At 38.5% G+C, this 13,538-nt stretch overlaps 1 protein-coding gene across 3 annotated transcripts; it reads left to right on the top strand.

Annotated features, from left to right (window-relative positions):
- Nucleotides 1–857: 857 nt before the first annotated feature.
- On the top strand, nt 858–12,984 carry impdh2 (IMP (inosine 5'-monophosphate) dehydrogenase 2). Of its 3 annotated transcripts, none has more exons than XM_016462009.1 (15): nt 858–1,121; nt 1,236–1,464; nt 2,700–2,748; nt 2,870–2,971; nt 3,466–3,540; nt 3,796–4,002; nt 4,080–4,167; nt 5,772–5,971; nt 6,072–6,162; nt 6,239–6,334; nt 10,322–10,465; nt 10,554–10,698; nt 11,017–11,160; nt 11,486–11,569; nt 12,340–12,984. In XM_016462009.1, exons 2-15 carry the CDS (start codon nt 1,367–1,369, stop codon nt 12,359–12,361), a joined length of 1,545 nt encoding a protein of 514 aa, XP_016317495.1. In that variant the 5' UTR covers nt 858–1,121; nt 1,236–1,366; the 3' UTR covers nt 12,362–12,984. The 3 variants fall into 3 exon arrangements, with proteins under 3 accessions (XP_016317495.1, XP_016317496.1, XP_016317494.1); XM_016462010.1 differs by having other exon boundaries at nt 858–1,134; XM_016462008.1 differs by having other exon boundaries at nt 858–1,464.
- Nucleotides 12,985–13,538: the final 554 nt, after the last annotated feature.

Here is a 13,538-nt window from a genome sequence, read left to right as displayed (position 1 = left end):
TATGAACCACTTTTCCTTTTGATGTCTCGTTAAGGATTCAGTTTTTTCTCTTGAAAAATCAAACGCATACACACAGATCAGATGCAATATCAAAGTCAATATTTCTGATCTATTATAATACAAAAACAATATTAAAATACAAGGACAAAAAAAGGTCAAAACGTTATACGAAATAATTGCTTTTACTGACAAGCAGTGAAGATTCACTGTTTGGCTTAAATGTGTAACATTGATTTTATTACTGTATTTTTTATTGCGGCCCTAATAGAGTAAATATTAAGAAAATTATTTCACAGTAAAAACAGTCTTCAAATGGTAGTTGCGCGCACTAGGAGATGGTCCTCACTGCAGAACATAAGATCCAGGGGGTGAGGTTGGATCCAGATCCAACTCCTCCCACCTTACATATACCTAAACCTACCCATCTCCACCCCCTGATCCCTAGACCCACCCATCTCCACCCCCTAAACCTACCATCTCCACCCCCTAGATGTGGACCCCTCACTGCACAACACAAGATCCAGGGGGCGTGGTTGGAGCCACATCTAGGGGGTGGAGATGGGTGGGTTTAGGGATCAGGGGGCAGTGAAGATTCACTGTTTGGCTTAAATGTGTAACATTGATTTTATTACTGTATTTTTTATTGCGGCCCTAATAGAGTAAATATTAAGAAAATTATTTCACAGTAAAAACAGTCTTCAAATGGTAGTTGCGCGCACTAGGAGATGGTCCTCACTGCAGAACATAAGATCCAGGGGGTGAGGTTGGATCCTGGATCTTGTGTTCTGCAGTGAGGACCATCTCGCATATTCAGGTCAGTTCATACGAGCCAAATAAAGTCAGCAGCAGAGCGCACGAGATAAATTTAAATCGAAGTTCCCCTCGTGCTGAACACGTGTGCGCGCGAGATAAGAGAACGACGATACAAACAAACACCCCACCCTTCCACTGTACCCCAGGGTGAAGAGATGACCCTCAGTCTCCTATATTCAGGAATATTTTATAAAACAGTTTTAGCGAATAAACGCCACCCTGCTACAGCCCGGAAGTGACGTACGAAGACACCTTATTTATATCAGCGGAAGACGAGGTCGTCCTACAGATAGACACGTGTGATGCTTGTGGGTACTACGGGTCAGCTTCAGTCCCAAAAACAAGAGCGTGTTGGGTTTTCTTTGATTCAGACCCGTTTCTTCACAGAAACCTGAGCTTTTTTCTACATTTATTGTCATTAGGTGTCGCAAAGACTGTGTCAGATTGAGGCTCCGAGGAGAACATCACTCACCGGACTGTGTGCGCACCGGCTCACCGTCTTGAAAAACACTCATCCTGTGAGAAATTTGGACTTTTACGCTTTTCATGCGCTATGGCGGACTATTTAATCAGTGGACAGACGGGCTACGTGCCTGACGACGGTCTAACCGGACAGCAGCTCTTCAACTGCGGAGACGGCCTTACCTATAAGTAAATACCTTAACTTGTGTCTCATTGCATTCCCCATATGCTTGCTATTTGTTAAACATCAAAAACACTCTTGCCTGTCAGCACTGCAGATGTGCTTACACAGTATGTAGCTTCATTTAAAACAGCTAACATGAGCTGAACTGCGTGTAGGTGTCGTTGTTGGTCCACATTTGTCTGGTTTGACATCCAGCATGGGTATATGTGACTGACAGCACACTGTTTTTATTTTTATTTTTTATCTATTATGTAACTCTGTTTCACGTGGGTCAGTACTGCAGACGGATCACTATGGAGGGCGCATGTCGGTTCAGAAGGTTAAGTCAGGTCGGAATGACATCTTGGATTGACTGATGAACTATAGGTGATTCATCATCTGCTGCCATTCCATTTTGCCAAGTACAGAGTAGCAGAGTTACCACAGTCTATGCTTAAACCACTGACACCCCAAGCAGCTTTTCTTGTACCAAAACTAATCGCGGTCTTCCAAGCCAGTTCCTCCAAATGTGCTATAAATAGGGTGAACTTTGTGAAGTATGTTGTGGTTGTTTTTTTTCTTTACAAATTATCTGGTGCCATGTAAAGCATGTAATGTCCCCGAGTGAAAGCCTATCCGTGGCAGGTGCGATTTTCTAGAAACGCCTTTCTGTTTACCATCTAACACTAGAGTTGTACGCTAATTCAGTGTTTACATTGGACATGATGAGGCTGCAGCATTGACGTACTCAGCAACAGGGCGTTGCTTGATACTCGTAAACAACATGATATGTGACATATAATAGATAAAATGACTGTCTTTGGAACATAATCAACGTGGTATATGTTAGTGTCAGTGTGTACGAGATAAGAGAGTTGAAAGAGTTGAATCATCACTGAATCATTTCGATTTCTGCAGAATTGCAAAAAATAAACTTGTATTAAATGTATACTGTTTCTAAATACATACATACATGGTCTCCAATTATGTTTCCCAAACACTCTACTCCACTCAACTCAATGGTTGGTCAAACAGTTAGCCCCGCCCCAAACTCTTGCTATTGGCGAAAGCCACCTATAGAAATGTCTGATTGGCTAGTCCAATGTGGCGCTGTCACAGAGACAAGTATTATTTCTCAGGACACCTTTTTCCAGTTACATCTGTCAATTAATAGTGATATGTGTTTAAAAATCACTTGCAGCAGCTGTAAATTAATTGCTCTCACTCACATTTTTGCCCACTTTTCTCCATTCTCTTTCAGTGATTTTCTGATTCTGCCTGGGTACATTGACTTCACAGCTGACCAAGTTGTAAGTGAAACACTCTACTATTGTACAGTAGTCAAAAGTAGTCAATTTTATACTCTACTGTTGTATGGATGGTGTTTCTTGTATACCATCACTGGTTTAATTTGATTGGCTCTCTCTGTAGGACCTGACATCAGCGCTGACCAAACAAATCACAATGAAAACTCCACTGGTCTCGTCACCCATGGATACAGTCACAGAGTCTGGCATGGCCATTGCTATGGCGGTAAGAGAATGACTGACACAAGATTCCACCACAGAAAGCGCTCTTACTATTATAGGCATTTGAATAAGCACAGTTATCTGTATGTATGCATATTACAAAAGAAAAGTTTATTTGCAAATATGCTGCCTCATATTTTAATATCAATGAAGTCATTAAAATCCCCATGAATCAAGATAAGAGTTTGAAGATGTCCATTAGCTTTTAGACCATCTTTGCTTCTTTTGTCAGCTTTTGTATACTTTTTGTACTCTTTTGTTCTTTTGTATACTTCTAAAAGTTGACAAAATAAAAATCTTGGCAGACATACACATCTAAAATTTGCAAAGTGGAGCTAAGCGGAGCTTTTTTTCTGCCTATCTCCTGTCCTGTCTCCCCAAAACTCCCCAAGAGTCTTTAAACCTAAATTTAGTCTTTAAACCTAAATGTACAAAGATCAACCATCTATGCGTGTTGTGTTTTGTTCTAAAGTCTAATGTGATAATGTGTTGTCACAGCTGACTGGTGGGATTGGCTTCATTCATCATAACTGCACACCAGAGTTCCAGGCTAATGAAGTCCGCAAGGTCAAGGCGAGTCTCTTCACGTCGCTGTTTTTGACTCTTGTCTCTTTATGTTTGTACCAGTTTTCTTCTCTCATTCGTAATATCTGTTTTTCTTCTGACCCTTACCCTGTAGTTGCAACAGCATCCTTGTGGATGAGAAATCCGCACCTCATTTTGTATTGTGATATGTACTGAGGTGACTCCCAAGTAGAAATGCCTAATAGAACATCACTCGACTTTTCTCCCTCCCTTTCCCTCCGCTTTTGGTCAACCCCCGTTTAGAGGTACGAACAGGGTTTCATTACGGATCCGGTGGTGATGAGTCCTAATGAGCGGGTAAGAGACGTATTTCAGGCAAAAGCTCGGCATGGATTCTGTGGGATTCCGATCACTGACAATGGACAGATGGGCGGATGTCTGGTCGGCATCATTTCATCACGAGATATTGACTTCCTCAAAGAGTCGGAGCATGACCTGCCCCTCAGTGAGGTGGGTGGGGCTTAACAGAGGATGAGGGCTAAGCAGTTTTTACTGAACTCCGCTCACCTTAACTTTCTCTCTCTCAGGTAATGACTAAAAGGGAGGACCTGGTTGTAGCTCCAGCAGGAGTGACACTGAAAGAGGCCAATGAAATCCTCCAGAGGAGCAAAAAAGGTGGGGTAGACTTTAAGTGTTTATGAGAGCTCTTTACCCTTTTGAAAGTTTTGGATTAATCCTTGAACCAAATAAACCATTTATATGAATGTTAATTATTCATTAACCTATATAGCAGTATTTCATGCACCACTTCTTAGTAGTGGCATGCCACAAAATAATTGCAAAACGGTGATCTTGCATCTTGTTTTTGCTTATTGTATCCAGTATACACTACTGTTCAAAAACAGCATTTATTTTAAATAATGCATTTAGTAAAGTGTCAATAGGATAACATGCAGAATTTTTATCCTAAATGCACTCCTGTCTTTTAAAGGGGTGGTTCACTACACTGTCCCTTCTCTGAGAAACGCGACTGATCATTTCCTTCTTTTATGAAGCCCCTCCCTCGGAAATAGGAGATGGGCTCTGATTATTTAGCTAGCCCAGTGTGTTGTGATTGGCTAAACCGCCTCTAGTGCGCATCTAATCGTCCCGCCCCTCACCTCAACGGCATGTGCACCGGTTGTATTGTAAACAGCGGCGTCATTAATATCGCTTATCAGTTTGAGCCCGTTTGAGAAGCAGAGGATATTATTGAAGAGTATCACGCAGAACCTGTGCAAGCACGGCTTTTAATGGTAGGCCTATGTTTTTTGTTTGTTGTTGTCTCATACTTTTAGATATGCTGTTATTTGTAAATGCTACTGCTTATGTTAGCTTGTTAGCTTTTAATATACAGTTTTATCCTGATTAAAGCTTTAATACAGTATGGCAACTGCACGCGTGTCCATGTTTAACGCTTCTCATAGCTATGTGAAAATAAGTGTGTAATTGGAATGGTTCATTGTTATAGCTGAGCTGAATGAGGGAGAGAGAGAGATGCAGAGCGTGTGCAGAGCAGGGGGACGAGAGGAACAGGATTGAGAACTGCTGCTTTAGAACATTGATTTTGAAACTTGTGAATCCATTAGAATTGTTAGAAGACAGAATCGCAATTCATATATGAATAGATTTTTATGTGCACCTCTAGTTTTCTCTTCCTCTTCTCTAAAGCAGCGCAGCATGGCCTCGCCCCCTTTGCTGCCTTTTCCCGAGGGCGGGGCTTATCAGGGTTTGTGATGTCACAAACCTGGGAAGTAACTTCTTGTAGTCCCTACCAGCCGTTTTTGTAGGCATTAACCCGCTAGAATTTTAAAAGACGATATCTCTGTTTGCATTGAACTTTCAGCTTCGTAACTTTGCAGATATTGTTTATGTTCAAACTGCAACATTACACACTAACTAACGTTAAAAAAGTGAAATCAGAATGAACCACCCCTTTAAATATTAATACATTTTATTTAGTTTGTAAATTATTGATTCTGTATATCCATTTCATATCTCCTTTTAAAGGTTTATTAATTTGTTTATTTGCCTATTTAAGTGATTTCAGCCATAAATAAAGCCGCTGACATGGTATAAAACAACCAAATAAAAAAATGTTGAATCTCTCAAAAAGACTCACAAATTCATGAGTTATCATATTGAATCAGTCTGATAAAACCAAGTTTGGAATGAAGTCAGAATGCTGCAAGATAATTCCCCCATGTGAAGCTCTCACACTCAGTGTTTGTTTGCCGTAGGTAAGCTTCCTATAGTAAATGAGGAGGGCTGTTTGGTGGCCATCATCGCTCGGACAGATCTGAAGAAGAACCGAGATTTCCCGTTGGCCTCAAAGGACTCTCGTAAACAGCTGCTTTGTGGTGCTGCCATCGGAACACACAATGATGACAAATACAGACTCGACCTGCTGGTGCAGGCTGGTGTAGACGTGGTTGTCCTGGTGAGGCCTGTTTTGGGCTTAATGTCTTTCAGTGAATCAGTTCTTGAAGATGGTTTATTTTTTGTCCTTTGTGGTTACCTATTGTCTCTGCTCACTTTAGGACTCTTCCCAAGGAAATTCCATCTTTCAGATTAATATGATTAAGTACATAAAAGAGAAATATCCTAACCTACAAGTCATCGGCGGCAATGGTTAGTTTTAAACACAAACTTTTTGAACATAATATCTACAAACACACAGTTAACATGGGCTGTCTGTCTGTTGTAGTGGTGACTGCAGCTCAGGCGAAGAATTTGATTGATGCCGGAGCGGATGCTCTCAGAGTGGGAATGGGCAGCGGCTCCATCTGCATCACACAAGAAGGTCAGTCCACCAATCCCACGCCTGACTGCCTGCCCCTCAGCCGATCACAGGCTGTATTTCTATATCCAGTCATTCCAGAGAGAGCAGCTAATATCCAGTGCCTCCTCTAGGTTTTCTTTTAACATTGTTAGAGCAGTCCAAATTATCTGTCATTTCCCAAATATCCCTGCAGTTTTGGTTTGCAAGGTAATTGTACAGATTGATTGGCAGACAATCCACACTGCCTTGTTTCCTCTTTTCCAGCATTTTTCTGGGGTTTTAGAATCTGTGGAGAATTCCTATTTTTGTTTGTGTGGTGTAGGTATTATTCTATATTCTGTGGGTTTTGTCTTAAGAATTAATATGTATGTGTCTATATAAGTGTCTGTCTGTCCGTTTGTATAGTTCTCTGTGACAAATGTCTTTCTCTGTCGCTCTGAATGATGGGAGTATGGTAGTGGAGGCTCTTCCTTTCTCTTTTCTGTCACAGTTTTTCTCTTTTTTTCCTCAGTTTTCCCTTCTTTTGTGCTTTCTTTGACTGTCTCTATGGCATATTTTCTTTCTTTCGACCGGTTGTTTTTGTTACTTGCATCAGTTCCCTTTATTTTTTTTAATCAGCTCTGTTCCAAAACCTAGCAAAGACTGTTTCAGAAGGTAGGCATAATTATACTGCCTTCTGAGATACTCTACTGTTCACTTTTTTTTTTTTTTTGAAAGAAATTAATATTTCTATCCAGCAAGGATGCATTAAATTGATCAAAAGTGAGAGTAAAACATAAAAAGAACATATAAAGATTGAAAATTAGAAATATATTACATTTTAAAATATTTGAAAATGTTATTTTAAATATTATCATATAAAGATTGAAAATTAGAAATATATTACATTTTAAAATATTTGAAAATGTTATTTTAAATATTATCATATAAAGATTGAAAATTAGAAATATATTACATTTTAAAATATTTGAAAATGTTATTTTAAATATTATCATATAAAGATTGAAAATTAGAAATATATTACATTTTAAAATATTTGAAAATGTTATTTTAAATTGTATATGTCCTTCATGAATATTACAGTTCCATAATGCATTGAAAATAAATCCAGGATGGCTGACAAGGCAAGCACATTTTTTTATTTTAAACTTAAAACTGAAAATGTTTTATACTGTAAAATAGGTAAGTAATTTGAATATATTATTTTACCCACCATTTATTAGTGTAACATTTTCATGCTTATTAGAGAATCACGCTGTTAGTTTAATAACATGCTAACATCAAACTGTGTTGCACACAGTTGCAGCCTTTGTACTGCATTCCAAATCTATTCCTTACGAGGTTCCATTACAATTAGTTATACTTCCTTAGAAGAAAGCCGCTTATGTACAGTAGGCAGCAAGGCAAGGTTTTAGAACAGAGCTACCATGTGCTCTTTCTCAGTATCTGTTTCCCTTTCTATAATTGTGTCTCTCTAGCGCCTCTCAGTATTCCTCCTGGTTTAAAGCTCCACAGCCCCAAAACCCCAACTACTGTTACGGGATGCTCCAGTAAGTCCCTCCCCCTGATCCCCATACAGATCCCATTGGCTCACTATGTCACTCTGCCTGCTGCATTGACTGGTTAATGGCTCTGCATCATTAGAAGTAGTTGCTGGTTTTTGGGGTTTTGGATGCTTGTCATTGTCTGACTAACCTGTCAGTAGTGGCGTTTGGCACTTCCTCTGATCTAAGTCTGTTACTCAGAATCCCTCACTAACATACGTGAACTAGCTTGTGCAGTGGCCAGAAAGGATGATACAATGTCATTGTATCATGAAATATAAAACCAAGTGGCGTTTATTTAAAAAAATAAAACATGCTGTTAAAATGACAGTAGTGAACATTTGGTCACTTTCTTCAAACATTGAACTTGAGGGGAAACAACTTAATACATTTGCTAATAGGGCTGAACGATTAATCTAATGCGATTGTCATGCATATCTTGTCAGTAAAGCCGGTTCTGTGATTAGTAGTAAATCTTCAGCACGTGCTTTCAGATGGAGCAGCGTCTACTACACAGAGCCGTAATTCACTGACAAGCTACGCAAAATCGTGTTCATAATCGCAGACGGTTTAATCGCGTGATTATGAAATCGAAGAAATCGTTCTGCGGTTTTGAAAGCGGTTTGCATAGCTTGTCAGTGAACTACGGCTCTGTGTAGTAAATGCTGCTCCATCTGAAAGCACGTGAAAATACCACATTTAAGAACTTGTTTTTACTCCAAACTCACTTCATAACATCAGTCGAGTGTTTGAAATAAATCCTTCTGTGAGACGATGTGGCTTCTTACACAGAGTAAGGCACGCAACATATTTCATAGTATTCTAAGCAGTGATAAAGGCTATGTCGATTAGCATTGCATTATTATATACTTTATTATAATAAAAATTTTAATAAGACGAACTCGGATAAATCATATATTGTCGTAATCATGTGTTTATTAGTCACGTTGAATTAATGAAGGCAGTTAAATCTTCTGTTTATTCAGCAACCGCTATAGGGATTTCCTGGGTTTTGCAAGGCGTATTTGGAGTTTCAGCACGAGAGTGCCCTCTGGCCTTCGGATGGAGATTTACTGCTGATCACAGAACCGTGCTTCACTGAAAGATACGCATGACAATTTATGCGATTTAATTTCGATGAATCGTGCAGCCCTATTTGCTAAGTCGTTAATTAAAAGTCAATGCCAATTTGGCACAGGAAAGTGAAATTAGAAAAGCTCTAGCATTGTTTTATTTCTATATGTCATTTGCTTTGATATTTTATCTGTACAATGAAAATGCTAGAAATATGGCTTAAGTGTCCAAATAGGTTTTAGAGCTGCTGTAAGAGCACTGGAGTGTATGAAGTGCACTTGTTAACAAAGCAGAAATAGCTGAGGGTTTCACAACCATTGGTCTCACTGCAGAAGGTCTTTGTTTTACAGTTCAGTGTAGTGTGTGTTAATTTAACTCACACCATTTTTTTTTTTTTTTCATTTTACTGTATGCAGAGTGTAGATGGTGTGACTTTAGAAATTACAGAAGGGGGTTTGGGGTCAAAAGCTGACACTTGTCATTTTCCAATGCTGCTGCTCCGTCTTCATTTCTTGTCTACTCTCATTCGTTGTCTTGAATAAAACAACGAAAATTCCAAAAACCATGACAGCATGGATTTTCATGCATCTTGCATGCAACTTTTCACTTGTTATGCTAATTAATATAATGTTTAATTAGTTAGATTGAGTAAATAAATTAGTATAATTTGCGCTAGTAGTTTCAGACTTTTGGATCCCACTCTGTCAACATTTGGAACAGATAATAATTGAGTTTGACAGGTGTGTGTGTGCATCACATGCTCACCACTGCAAGTTTTTCCTTTTTATTGTGATGGTCTTGCGAAAGGTCACAAACAGACAGTGGAGCAAAAGATTAAGGTGAATTTAGAGAATGATTCAAATCATTAAGAAACTTTCTCATTTGTCGTTGTTTGTCAAGACTTGCAGAGGGTTTGCTGATGGACTCTTCTTCTCCTCTCATGTTACCTCACCATTTATAGAAAATCTCACATCTAAAATTCCACTTTCATAAATCCACATATTTCATATAACGCTAACTTTTTGTCTTTGAACTTAGTGAAGTTAAAAGAAGTGCTATGATTTAGATTTCTTTGATTCATTTTGGTTTGGCCTCATTTTGAATTGACATGCAATACTGTCTCTGTAACGTTTACTGGTTGGTTGATTGTCACTGACTGAAGTCACATGACTGCATGAGTAAAGAGTACACTCATAGTCATTCATGTGTCCACATGTCTGTCTGTGTGTGTGAGAGAGTATGGATGTCTGTGTTTGTATGAACAACAGTTAGTGGAGAGTATTTGTTTATCAATGCATATTATGATTGTCCTCATCTACATAATTAATATTTGTAGAATATGCAAGTTTAGGTTGATAGTAAGGGTCTCTATTTCTCATTGTTCTCACAGTGCTAGCATGCGGGAGGCCACAGGCAACAGCTGTGTATAAGGTATCAGAATATGCTCGGCGGTTTGGAGTGCCTGTCATCGCTGATGGGGGGATTCAGACAGTTGGTCACATCGCTAAAGCACTTGCTTTGGGAGCATCAACAGGTGAGATATGGGTTTGATATAGATTCACAAGATGCAGACTAACGTCGTAATTGAAGCTAAATTCTCTTCTGCTTTTGGTTTCTCTCAGTAATGATGGGGTCATTGCTCGCTGCCACTTCTGAAGCTCCTGGTGAATATTTCTTTTCGGATGGGATCCGTCTAAAGAAGTACAGAGGAATGGGCTCACTGGATGCCATGGACAAGAACTTGGGCTCACAGAGCAGATACTTCAGGTGTTACACACAAATAAATCCTTTCTCAAATACAATACTGTGCACTTACTGCTCTTAGTTCCTGCTACAGTTTAGCTACTAATTACAGGTTCCCATGTTTATTTATTTTTTTTTTTTTTAAACCGCTTTGCTATATGCTAGCTATTTCACAACTGCTTATATAGACTAATGCTTTATGATAATTAGATATGTAGATATATTTATGGAATAGTAGTTAAATGAAACATTAATAAAAGCTAATATCTTAGACTGAGAAAGTTCTACAGAATATAAATTGAAACCATGTTCACTCTCTCAACCCCTCTGTCTCTTTTTCAGTGAGAGTGATAAGATTAAAGTAGCTCAGGGAGTTTCAGGGGCTGTTCAGGATAAAGGCTCCATCCATAAGTTTGTTCCATATCTCCTCGTTGGCATACAGCATTCCTGCCAAGACATCGGTGCAAAGAGCCTCACACAGCTGAGGTACACGCAATCGCACTAATTACTCGCATATCGGCAATTAAATGCATTCAAAGGTGCAGTGTATAGTTTCAGTGCCACTAGTGACGGCAAACAAAATTGTGAAAAGTATGATTGTTTCCAAAACTATCATTTCTTATTTTTGCCAATTCTGTTTGATTCCTTTAGTGGCACTGAAACTATACGCTGCACCTTTAACCCAACAGTGCACTGCTAAAACAGACACAAACCCAAATATTAATATGTTTGAGTTTAATGAGTGACAGTTTGTCATTTTCCTTTTTTCCTCTTTTTTTTTTTTCCCCCTTTCTTTCTTCATCTATCTCAGGGCAATGATGTATTCTGGTGAACTGAGGTTTGAAAAGAGGACAATGTCAGCTCAGATGGAGGGTGGAGTGCACAGCCTACACAGGTAGTTGAACATTCGTACACGTAGTCTGAAGATATTGTACATTACCAATCAAGAGTTTGGGGTCAGTAAGATAAAAAAATAATGCTTCTATTCAACAAGAATGCATTAAAATTGATCAAAAGTGACATTTATGTCAGTGCCAATAGCCTCGTGGGCAGCGCGCCGACATATAGCGTCGTTGTGCTTCTGGGCATCCCGGGTTTGAGTCCCGGCTCGTGGACCTTTCCCGATCCCATCCCCCCCTCCTCTCTCCTATCCAAATAAAGGCAAAATGTTGAAAATAAATATTTAAAAAAAGTGTCATTTATAAAGTTACTAAAAGATTCCCATTTCATATAAATGCTGTTATTTTGAAATTTATATTCATAAAAAAATCTAGAAAGAAAAATGTATCATGGTTTCCACAAAAATATGAAGCAGCACATTGATAATAATAATAAGAAATATTTCTTGAGCACCAAAACATATTAGAATGATTTCTGAAGGATTATGTGACACTGAAGACTGGCGCAGTGGCTGCTGGAAATTCAGCTTTGCCATCACAGGAGTAAATTACATTTTAAATAAAATATTTTAACATAGAAAATATTTATTTTAAATTGTAATAATATTTATCTTTGATCAAATAAATGCAGCCTTTGTGAGCATAAGAGACTTCTTTCAAAAAGAAAATGTAAAATCTTTCTGAAACCACACTTTTGAATGGAATAATGTACAAGTTTGAACTTAAATAAAAAAAAATTAACTGATCTTTTATTTTGTTCTTTCAGCTATGAGAAGCGCCTGTTTTAAAGAAGACACTACAGATGCCAGTACATGCATAGCCAAACGCACATGAACCTCCATTAATGGACTTCCACAAGTGCTTTTGCACATACAGGCACCCAAACACACTGAGAACCTCAGCTTCCTCTTTCTTGTCTTCCCAGCCGCCTTTCCTCTTAGCGAGGAGAGAAACCGTGTGTGAATGTCTGCGAGCATATGCCAGTTTTGCGTGAATGTGTGTGGTTGTGGGGAACGCATGCCGTCTGCTGTTTGAATCAGATGCCTTACATGTCAAAAAAGAAGTTTTTGATTGTAATCATTTGACAAAGTTTGTTGGAAAATATAAATTTTTTGCCACAGATATTTGTCTCGTCATAAAATATTACTGCATATGCATCATTTTAAGCAATAAACAGTCAACATTTTCTGTCCAGAGATGAAAATGGGTTGATTGAGTGCCGTTGATCTGTGTAAAACAGGAAGTGTTGTATTTTAATGGGATTTCTGTCAAGTTTGTTATAAAACGAGAACTGACAGTTCAAGTTAGGTGCATGTGAGTACCTTTGTAAAAATGTGCCTGTGTCATGTAAATTACAACATTTTTCACTTGCATGTGTTTTTTCATCATAAATTGGTTTTCAAATCCTGAATCTGTGAGTGTGTGGGTAGATGGCTGCTCAACATTGACATTGGTACGTTATTCCTCATTTTGCAAGCGTGTCTCAAGGGAACCAGCCTTCACCTCCAAAACTACCGGACTTTCCAAACAAGCGTTCACACATGCTTACCAATGGACCCGCACCTGGACAGGTTGGGCTGAGAGCTCCAGGTGGCTCCTCATAAATGAAATATGATATTGGCCCATTAGTGCGCTCATCCCAGCTGGGCCCAGATATCTTAACGCTTTTATACACAGCAAAACTGAAATGACTGACAGATGTAAATCAATGTGTGCAGCAATATTATCTTTCCTGCAGTCTGACAAGACTAGAACTTTTTTGATTAAAAAAAAGACCATGGATGTATATAATTCTCATATTTAACATTAAAATTAATACATATAAAAATTTAATACTGTATAAAGATATGTAATAAATTATTAATAATAAAAATTAATAAACAACATATATGTTGCACCTACCATCACATGAGTGAATCAACCATAATAGTTGAAGCACATAACAGACAAAGAAATATAAATGAT

The sequence above is a fragment of the Sinocyclocheilus anshuiensis genome, unplaced genomic scaffold (assembly GCF_001515605.1).
Source record: "Sinocyclocheilus anshuiensis isolate Anshui unplaced genomic scaffold, SAMN03320099.WGS_v1.1 scaffold80, whole genome shotgun sequence".
NCBI classification, from domain to species: Eukaryota; Metazoa; Chordata; class Actinopteri; order Cypriniformes; family Cyprinidae; genus Sinocyclocheilus; species Sinocyclocheilus anshuiensis.
The sequence above is the reverse complement of the archived record's forward strand: the minus strand, read 5'-3'. Positions and strand labels throughout refer to the sequence as shown.

Excerpts from the sequence above, each read along its gene's own strand:
- impdh2 (XM_016462009.1), top strand. The coding sequence starts at position 1,367 with ATGGCGGACTATTTAATCAGTGGACAGACGGGCTACGTGCCTGACGAC. Across the intron at positions 4,003-4,079 it reads ATGACCTGCCCCTCAGTGAG|GTAATGACTAAAAGGGAGGA; the intron begins GTGGGTGGGGCT and ends TCTCTCTCTCAG. Across the intron at positions 11,161-11,485 it reads AAGAGCCTCACACAGCTGAG|GGCAATGATGTATTCTGGTG; the intron begins GTACACGCAATC and ends CATCTATCTCAG.